General features: G+C 43.5%; 1 protein-coding gene across 2 annotated transcripts in view; it reads left to right on the top strand.

Annotated features, from left to right (window-relative positions):
• The first annotated feature begins 3,721 nt into the window (after window positions 1–3,721).
• The window catches only part of p (WD40 repeat domain-containing protein pink), a 45,729-nt gene continuing 38,919 nt past the window's right edge, over window positions 3,722–10,531 (top strand). The window contains exons 1-4 of one of the 2 annotated variants that reach the window (XM_055073593.2): window positions 3,722–4,078; window positions 5,027–5,253; window positions 5,660–5,770; window positions 9,469–9,530. In XM_055073593.2, coding sequence (XP_054929568.1) covers window positions 5,146–5,253; window positions 5,660–5,770; window positions 9,469–9,530 — 281 coding nt within the window. In that variant the 5' untranslated portion in view covers window positions 3,722–4,078; window positions 5,027–5,145. The remainder of the gene's footprint in view (window positions 4,079–5,026; window positions 5,254–5,659; window positions 5,771–9,468; window positions 9,531–10,531) is intronic. The other variant, XM_050183941.3, reaches the window with a different exon arrangement.

Here is a 10,531-nt window from a genome sequence, read left to right as displayed (position 1 = left end):
CTTTGTATAAGGCATGCGTCTTATACAAAGGTACACACTTTGCAAATAGATACTAACAGGTACTAACAGTCCTTTGTATAAGACATGCGTCTTAAACAAGTGAGTGTCTTATACATTAACTTTTTTTGTAAAAATGGCTTGTGTTGAGGGGGATGCAACTTATACCACGGAAAATACCATTATTATAAAAATATTACAAATAAAAATTTCTGCATGAAATTTATCTGCAAAAGTTTGCCATGGCCATTTGTCTGCTTACGCTACATCACATATGGAGGCATATGTGATGTAGACTAAGAATGTGAAAAAAAAAGCATCCAGAAAGATGGCAGTTTATACCATTTCATGTCTGAATGCAACATTAACATGGAATGTATTGATATGTAGGGTTAAAACGCAGCAGCAATGGAAACAGATGGGCTTGTCAGTGCTGCACCATTCGGACAGGTTGCGAGATGTGGCGGGAAAGGATTATCTGGGATGAGGAGGGCTGTGAGAAAAGTGCTGCATGCTGAGTTTGTGGGTCAACGAGCACATATGAAGACCCATGTCTTCAAATTCTTGTTGGATTACAGCAATCGTGGCTGGTGATGGATCGGTGGGCATCGTGGAGTAGTATGGCAAATAAGCGGCCTCGCGCTTTACGACCAATTAAGATGGTAACCAGCTCAAGCCAAGCCCAGATGCCCATCTTCATCTTCCTTTGCGCGTGCCATGTCTCATAACTTAAGCACCTGTTGTATCGCAACAGTATGTTGCCACATGGTGAAGCAGACAAGTAATTGGGTGAGGCAAATATTCTTCAGACCATGCACCAACACATATTCTGTGTGCACTGCTAACGTTTGAGAACTCGACATACACTTCAACTTGAGTACACAACAATACTAGAGGAAGTGCATGACCTATGCAACAGACCCTTCCAAGTACTAGAGATGTCAGCACTATACTAGAGCTAATACAGTTGTCACATGGCGCACTTTTGATTGCGATCAAGCCCAATCCAGATAGAATTTCTTGGTCGTGATTAGCTCCTTTGCACAAGCTGTGTGCAGGAGCCAATTGCAGTCGATAATTTCAATCCGGATCAGGCTTGATCACAATCAGAAGTGTTTGTGTGACACTAGTATAACACCAATAGCACTGTGCCAGCTGCAAAATTTAAAGACTGACCCCAGAGTTTAAAGATGTTGACGACTGCGTGGTGGACTTAAGTGTGTAGCAATGCATCTTGGCTCAGAAAAAGATTTTGAAAATTGCAGGTAATCTCTTGCTCGTACAAATAGTATCAATGCACTATGTGATTATCATGCATTAGTCCATTATTGCGTGTTGCCACTGGGTATATATGAGGCCAGGGACAGTGCTACACGACTCGTAGATGTCACAAGAAGCCCATACTTGAGTTGCAAAGTAGGTTTGCTGTTAGAAAAAAGTCAGAACACAGCTTTAGATGCTCAGAATACTCAACAAGGAGATTAGCAGAGTAAAACATATATTTTGCCGTCAAGTTGACTGCTAATGTGTGGTGCAGCACTTATAATTGGTATCCTTATCTCACAAAATGAATTCTGTTTTGTCTTGTCACATGTCACAGGGTGCCGCTTTCAATGCCATTTAGCAGCTGTGTGGGGTGTTCCCTTTTTACAGATTAGCCCACAATTTTTACTCCCATTTCTTCTGTTTTATGCTAATATTGCAGGCATCTCGACTTATGTTTGCTCTGCCTGTCGCGTTGCAGAGCTGCTTGTCTCATCAGTGTCTATTTGCAACCAGCTGACATCTCGCAAACAAATTCTCTAGGCTTATGTGTGGCGCCACCACAAATCCAAAAGCCACGTCGCGTACGTGGCGGCATTCGTCCACTGGAACAAGGCCGAGAAAGACAGGATCGACGCGCTCATTAGAAAAGCGTACAGAACAGCACTGGGTCTCCCCCAATACACAAGAAACGAAAGGTTACTACAACTCGGGGTGCATAACACGCTGGAGGAGATCACAGAAGCACAGAGAATAGCGCAACTCGAAAGACTCTCCGGAACCAAGGCGGGCAGAGAAATCATGGAAAAGATCGGCATAAACTGCCACGGAATGAACGGCCCCAAGATGCAGATTCACCCAGACGTCCGAGCTGCAATTAACACGGAAAATGTCCCGAAGAACATGCACCCCGTGCACAATGTCGAGAGAAGAAAATGCCGCACGAAAACGATTCTCAAAAACCACGGCGCGCGGGAGGGGGTGCTCTTCGTAGACGCCGCGCGGTACCCCCGAAACAGGGACGACAATGGTGGTGTCGGCGCTGACAAAAGGTAACTCCCTCTTCGCAATGGCGGTCGTATGCACGAAAGGAAAGACCGTGACTGCGGGCTCCGTAAGGACTAGATCGTCGGAGGCAGCGGAAGAAACGGCAATCGCATTGGCTATAATCAGCGGTCGGCAACAATACAGAACAATAATCAGCGACTCCAAGACGGCTATTAGGAATTTCACAAAGGGCTGGGTCTCCACCGAGGCGGCCAAAATCCTGAACTACAGAGCAGAAGACTTTAAGAACGGCACAATTACACCCAAATACCTCAAATGGATCCCGGCACATATGGGAGAAGTTGCCATGAGTGCCCCTCCCAACCTCAACGAGAAGGCCCACCGAGTCGCGCGAAAACTAATCCACCGCGGCACGGACAGTGACGGCCCAACACCCCGCAACCCCCGGGGAAGGGGGAAGGACTGCGGCGGAGGCGATGGAGAAGACGGAGGAGGCGACGACGACGAAGAAGCGATAAAAGACGACAGGGACAGACTGGTCACGTACCACGACATACTGACACACTACACGAAACAAAGAGAAGCATACCCACAACCCCACAAACAACTCGACAGGTCTCAAGAAACAGATTGGAGAAGATTGCAAACCAGAACATTCCGAAACCCAGTACACTTGAACAGAATAAATTCAACACAATATCCAGACGCAAGCTGCAAGCTCTGCAAACACGAACACGCAGACATGGCACACATCTTGTGGAAGTGCACACAGATCAGTTCAGTATACGTAGAGGACAAGATAGAACCGGACCTTCTCGAGGAGCGATGGCTAAGCGCTCTGACTAGCTCAGAACTACACGACCAATTATGGGCTATCCAGCGGGCCCGGGCAGCGGTGGAAAGGCTATGCCTCACCGCACACAATGCCCGAGTGGCCTGAGCCCGGGCTGGCAACCTCGCAGGTCCTTTTTCCATTAAAGTTTTTTCCGTCCGTCCGTCCGTGAACAAACTGTATGGTAAGTTTGAATTTTCCGCCGATTCATGCCTGGTGAGCAGGCCCCCACGCTCTCCACCTGTCTCTCCGCCATTGCAAAGCGCCATAAAAAGCGCCGATTTCTGATTACCGTATTTACGTTGAAGCGTTAAAGTAGAGCACAGACAAGCAATGGGGTAGCCATGATCTTATTTCGGTTGAAATTGAGACGACCCTAGACCGCTCACATAATGACATTTGGCAAAGAACTATACGTACGCTTTTGAGAGAGTATCGCTGATGTCTCTAGCATAACGCAGTGACTGACCGCAGCCAACCAGCCGAAGTGGAGACCCTTTATTTACTCGTACAACGCGTACTCATTCGTACTGACCGAGTGTATTTCGTGCGCAACACCCGGGACGATTTCAGCATTTTCCTGCTAATAAACCTTTGTCTCTTTCTGAAATTCCTTTGGCCTTGCTCGCCTGAAGAACTGCCGTGAATTTAGCCGCAGAGATTTCGTCTGCGCGAGTGAAGAACTGCTAAATAAACACAGTTCTCGGTTTAAAACGCTTACTTATTTCATTCCAACATCGAATGCCTTCTCAATATAGTGGCTCAGCTTGCATCCGCTCGAAACCGATACCGAAACTGCGGGCTCTTCATGTGCACTCGATGGAGCCACTTGTGCTCATCGTTATGGATCACTGTCATGGATGTGAACCGAAGGCTGATCTCGAGGATAAACTCAAGGATTTAGACTGTCCTACCATGGAATAATGTATCACCGCTGTCTATGGACGAACTCGCAACTCTACAGCATCGTTTTGAACGGCAAGGCTACCGATCGCTTTCAGCCTATCATAATTCTTATCCTGCGCGATTAATAGGCTTAAATGACCGTGCGTTATGCTGTTTACGCTTTCTGATGTGTTTCGTTGCTGATTCTCAGCGATAGTGGTTTGGGTACGGGGCTCAAGGTTCTTGCCGTAAATTCCGTGAAAACACTCCATGTGAGCCACTCTGAATTTTACGCTTTACGCAACTACGATGTGGCTGACCGTTATCTGCAAAGTTGTTTCTTCTCGAGATCACCATTTCCAAACCGGAATATTCTACGTTTGTGGATTCACTTGAACAAATAAGAGATGTCCGCCTTCTTTTTATGGTCTCCACTCCTTAAATGATTGGTTACATAATACACATGGATCTCGTGCATCAAATTGCGTGCACCAGCTGTTAATCCGGTGTTTCCCGACAACGATGTAAACGTAGTCTGCAACTCCTTGATGACCAATTTTAAATGTCAGGCAAGAGTGACGTATTGTCCAGGTCTGATATATGTTAAAAGACTTACTAGGATAGCTTTTAAGCTTGCGTTTTATTTGCTCACGTAACACCGTCATGCACATGCAATCCTGCAATCCTGCAGCAGGTCGATCCTCGCGACCAGACGGAGTGTTATACGTATACATATCCACTTGTCGATGTGTTTTCACTTTTTGTGAAAAAGAGCGGTCGTTGTGTTTGCTTGGACAACGTAGTTTGAAAAGAAAGCCGCGCTTGCAATCTACGGCATGCATTGTTCTGACTATAGCCATGTCGCTCTGAGATATACTTTTCTTTTTTTCAGCGTATTGTTTCAAGCAGCTAAACTACATGATTTGGTCAACATAAAAAAAAAAAAACGTTATCGATGCTAGTACACTTGCAGACATAACAATGAACCCGAATGTACAGTCCCCTCACCTCATTTCTTCACTCTCGGGACTTGTTTTACAGAAGCACGCATTTGACAGCATGGCCTACACTGTGCCAGCGACGAGAAGTAATCATGTGGGGATCACTGTGTCCTAGTGCCAAGTGGTCAGGCTGTGCCGCAGCTTATCTAGCCAACGCGCATGGCCGAAGGTGGAGCTGAGCTGACCTCACAGGCACCCTTCGTACTGGCAGAGTACCAGTCGCTTGATGGCATCCTTGCACCGATCAGGAACCTCACTAGGGTCAAGGTACACCTTCTTGCTTACAACATTATTTTTCGCTGTCAGGCACAGCAGATGCGTATGTATCTAATTATGCAAGACAGTAATGCTCAGTGTCATATTTATCTCTTCAAATTAGAATCAGTATTTAACATTTTTGTTTCTGACACCTAGATAATGTGAAAATATTGCTATTAAGTTGTATTCGCATGAGAGGCCAAACCAAATATGTTTATATGCTAACTTAGAGGTGCTGTACAATTTGGACAAATGCATGTCTTGAGTAGTGAAACTAATTGGTGTTATGCTTTTCGTGTTTAAATGCAATAAACAGTCCTTTTAAAGACTGGCAATATACTGCAGTGTTAGTTTTGCAATATAAGCACTCTTTTTAAACTTTTTTTTTTTCACTGGCTGTTCATTCTCTGCATAGTATGCCTGCTTCGACGCATCCAAACGGTACCTCGCCTTCGGGGCTACAACTGGAGATGTCTTCATGTTTCATCGAGACACCACTGCATACATTACAACAATCACAAACAAGGTGCAGACTCTTGGAGCCATTCTTATTCTTTGTTCATGGCTGGAACATGAAATTGATGTACTGCATTTACTTTTGTTTTCTAAGGGAGTGTGACTTAAAGACCACACTCTATGTATTGCGTCTCACTTTTTGTCATTTGGTTTGACCTTCAGAGTTTTCTTGAAATTTTCTTTCATGCCTACTACCACAATGTAAACTTGTCCCTGAGGAAGGAAATGGGAAACTAGTGACAGAATGCAAACTTAGCTTAAAATTGATTTAATTAGGGCTGTCCTACTTTCTGCTTTATAGCGGAACAACACAATTTAATTTCTTTCACTCCACTTGATATCTGCTAAGAGCTCTGTTTTAAGACATGCTATCATGATGGAATGGAACAGTTGTGCTGTTTGTGTTATTGTGTGGGCTGTTGTATTTTTTGCTTGCTGTAACTTATTTTTGCCCAATATATGCACATATATTCTCTGCATCTGAATTTGTTAGTTAGGAGTAGTTTCTCCTTTGATGCAGACAAGCTCTCTTTTATCTTTGGCAGTGTGACTCATCTCCTTTTCGAAAAGCAGCTGTACAGCACACTGCTTCATATTTTCCCTCTGTTTTTTGTTTTCCATTGTTTAAGAGGGACAACGAGAAGCATTTGCATTTTTTGTGCCACTTGTCGATGTGAAAGCTCTCAGCATAGTTAAAACCCAAGTCTATTTTTATTTCAGACATGTGCTTACGTAGGTGCTGCTTGCACCATTCTTAGAGGGCCCCTAAACATCCCTTAGGTCAAAAATATTTTATATGGTGCCTACTGTGTATGACTCTACAACGAATGTAAACACTTGAACTAGGAAGGAACAGCACCAACTAAGACGACCACGAGAGGGAGAACAACACAGGACAAGCACCAACTTCATCTATCTTTATTCACTGAAAAATCAGCAAATGTAAGGAAAATCACCGACATGTACACAAATTTTGATTTTTAAAATTTTATGATTTTCCTGATATTTTCTGATTTTTCGGTGAATAGAGATAGATGATGTTGGCTCTTGTCCTGTGTCGTTCTGCCTCTCGTGGTCGTCTTAGTTGGTGTTGTTCCTTCCTAATTCAAGTATGCACAATCTAGCCCAAATGAATGTTGTTCTGAACAATGTAAAGCCGCAAGAATTTTTGAAAATGTTGCCGTAAGAGTAGTGTTACAGGCCTTTGATGATAAAAAATGCACCCGCCACTTGTTTCTCCCTCCCCTTCGCGTCTCTGCCCTTGAGTGGTCTCTTGTTCTCGCTGTGCATTGTTCTGAATGGACCAGCATTATTACCAATGTCACCTTCATGTTTCTGTTTCCTTGCTTCAAAACACTTCCATTTTCGGTTACCATAACTCTGTGTTTCTTGGGTGCCAGCCCGTGCCTCATGCTTCTGTAAAGCAGTGCCGAGATGGAAACTGTGTTGTGAATGATATGTGATCTCTGCCCATTTTCTTTACAATGCGTTGTTAGAGGCCCGACAACCCAGTGCACAAATACAAAACAGAAAGTGCTAGCAAACAGGCGAAGGAGGCCCCACTACTCACTGGTGCCTTACCAGAACCGAAATGTGATGCCGTACTGCCGTATTTCGCAGAGACATGCCATTGCCATTCGCAGTGTGTACATCATTGGCACATCCGAGGAAAACAAAAGCTGAAGCATTGCATTGGTGGCAGAAAAGGACTTGTATTATGTGTTTCCTTTCTTTTTTTCTAACTTTTGTAAATGTCTATTTGAAACACAAGCAATGTGGCACTGCTAATTGCAAACTAATACAGGCAACATGTGTGCACACAAGCAAGCCACACAGCTAGGAAAAGCAGGCGTACGACTCGCATCTACTGCATGGTGGCGTGCTAGCAGATGAACCAGAAGTCGTAGGTTCGCATAGGTCAACCAATCAACAGCATTTACCCTGCTGGCGTCACTTGAAGCACCCTGTTGACATCACGATGCACAGAGAGGCACCAGAAAAGCCAGGAGAGGAGAATGGGATTGTTCTTTGAATTTCTGGCATCCCTGCACCGTGTAGCTCAGCTTGGTTCGCCAAAGATGATCATCACGGCATTCTGCACGCAATGCGCATGTTTATTTGAGAAGTGTAAATAAATGTCAGAGGTTCTTTAGGAGCACTTTAAATGTGTTTCTTTCACAATTTTTTCATAATGATAACGCCAATAACTTCTTTGTAACTCATTTCTGTCATAAGTTGTACTAAAATAGTGTACATAATTCAATAAACTATAGGTAAGGCCAAGTAATTTATCAATTAACCGTCCAGTGACTCTATTTATGCTTTAGTTATGATCCATGTTTCCTTTTTCAAGCAGATTGGTTGAATGTTATTGGACCAAACAAGTTAGGCATGCCCCCTTAAATGAAATCAGACCAAGATTCTGTGTATTAATTTTGTCTGCTTTATTAGGTAGCTGCTAACCACATAATCATGAGACGGGGACTGAATTTCTTGAGCATGTATAGAAATATTAATTTATGTATGTTTATGCAACCAACTCAATGCGCATGTCAAGTGCGATGCAGGTTTGTGCTTGAAGCAGAACTCCACTTTATGTCATGGAAGTCAGAGATAGTACTCACATGGTAGTGCAGACCATGAACAGTGGTCATAAGCCACACCATGGCCGAGGATACAGTGTACACCCAGGGGCCATATTGTCGATTGATCACTTTCACGGATGCTTTTACTTTTGTGTGGCATAATGACCAGCCCAATGCTTGATTAGAGCAATGGGCATCCTATCCCCTGGCTTAACTTATAAATGAATATAAAAGTGATAATCCTGAAAGTGACTAGCCGAGGATGCAGCCCCAGCCTTCAATAACGTGACTGCTATGTGGCTTGCAGCCAATACAAAAGGTGACTGACCTGTTCGAGGATTTTTAATACCACGTGATCACTTTAGTGCTGCAAACTATTCATTCAACTTTGATGTGCCTCATCAATACTGAAATTGTGTTGAATTAGCTAATGTTTGAATTAGGAAGTGTCTTATAAGTGCCACCTTTTCATTTGTGTAGATCACAGTGCTGATGGAACTACATATGATGGCCTTATTACAAATTATGTAGCTTTGTTCCTTCATTTATTAATCAGGTCTGCAAACAAGGACTGGTGAATAATCAGCTAAAAATTTCGATCAACCCTTGCCTACTCTTGTCACAAAGTGTGGTACTGTTCTAGCAGGACATTAAATATGAGGCAGAGATGCTGGGGCCCAGTGGTCATGCTATCTAATATATGTTGCTCAGCACAGTCCATTGAATTGCACATGTCATGTTCCAGTGTATAACAGACATTTTCTTTGATAAACATCTCTAATGCAGCCGTGTATAGTTTAGCGTAGGGTAAAACTAATATGCTAAGCAGATTTCACTTAATTATCTTGTGCACTTATCTGCTCTTAGAGCTGAAAGTTGCTCTTTCGCTCCTAAATTTGCTCTTGAGACAGGTTTTTGTGTAATTTTTGGCAATAAGAAATACAGCAAGAATGCAATTGTTCTAGAGGTGCATTCAATGACACGGCAAAACATCTTCGCATTTCATTTGCAGAGCTTTTTGCACTGGCATTGGTTGCAGTCTGTTAAAATAAGTTTGCAGATAATTGCTGTGGATCAAATAACTAATATGGCTGGCAATCAGAGGCGTGTATTTTCTTTCTAGGAGGGTGCAGTGTCACAGGTTGCCTTGGCACCAGATGACTTCGTCCTTGGTGTCGCCACTAGGTGCGTAGCATTATTTTGTCCTCTGAATTATATAACACTACAGATCAGTTTAACTTGTCACACTAATTTCAAGCACCGTTTCTTTCTTGTACATGCACATAGGGATTCAAGGTCAATAAACAGATAGAGTTTTGTAAAGGCATGTTCTTCATTTCCTTTGATGTTTTACTAGACAATACGTTTGTGTCTGTGCTCAAGTGAGAACAATAACTGTATTGCAGCACTAAGCCATGTCGTGTCTGTTTCCATATACAGTAGGACCTCATTGATACTACAGGTTTCGTACGATTTCCCAACATTTGAGATCAAGAACACAGAGAACGAACCAATACATTTGCGCTTCTTTTTTACCAGTTCATATGCTCCCAGAAAACATGTTCTTTCGGCACCAACATTTAGTATATCGCCAAACTGCAATCATGATACATTTTCCAGCCGCTATCTGCCATGTAAACAAAAAAGGATGCGAGGCACGTGCGATCAAAAGCAGAAGGCACCCACAATGGCCGCTTTCCTGCAGCACTCATCCACCCACATCAAGTTTTCCACGTCACGAACACCCACGTCACGACATTTCATTCTGGCAGCATCATGGCATCGTATTCCAGTGTTGCCTACCAGCTTGATTTTGTTCAGGTTTCTCATCGTCGTCTTAAAACTTCCCGCCAAAATGGTCCGCCCGGAGAAGCTGCTGACCCAAGCCGAATTCGAAGAGCGCAAACGTAATCTTGCCAAAGCCACAAAAAGGACAATGCACTTCTCGGGCAGCTGGAGCCCTAGCAGATAAAAGAGTGCATCAGCGTCTCATCCTGCAACAATTCACACAACACTTCACATTTTGTAAATGTCAACTACAGCTGCACCTTATGAATTTTTTAGTGGCTTTGGGTCTAATGTTTTCCTAGTTAGTGTGTTTTTTCTTGCATTCTTTCCTCCAAAACGTATGAACGAGCTTCTACTGTATTTATCGGTTTTTCCTCACTTAAAGCATGCAATCCTGC

Source organism: Dermacentor andersoni, chromosome 4 (assembly GCF_023375885.2).
Source record: "Dermacentor andersoni chromosome 4, qqDerAnde1_hic_scaffold, whole genome shotgun sequence".
Classification (NCBI taxonomy): domain Eukaryota; kingdom Metazoa; phylum Arthropoda; class Arachnida; order Ixodida; family Ixodidae; genus Dermacentor; species Dermacentor andersoni.
This window is presented reverse-complemented; position numbering and strand designations above follow the sequence as displayed.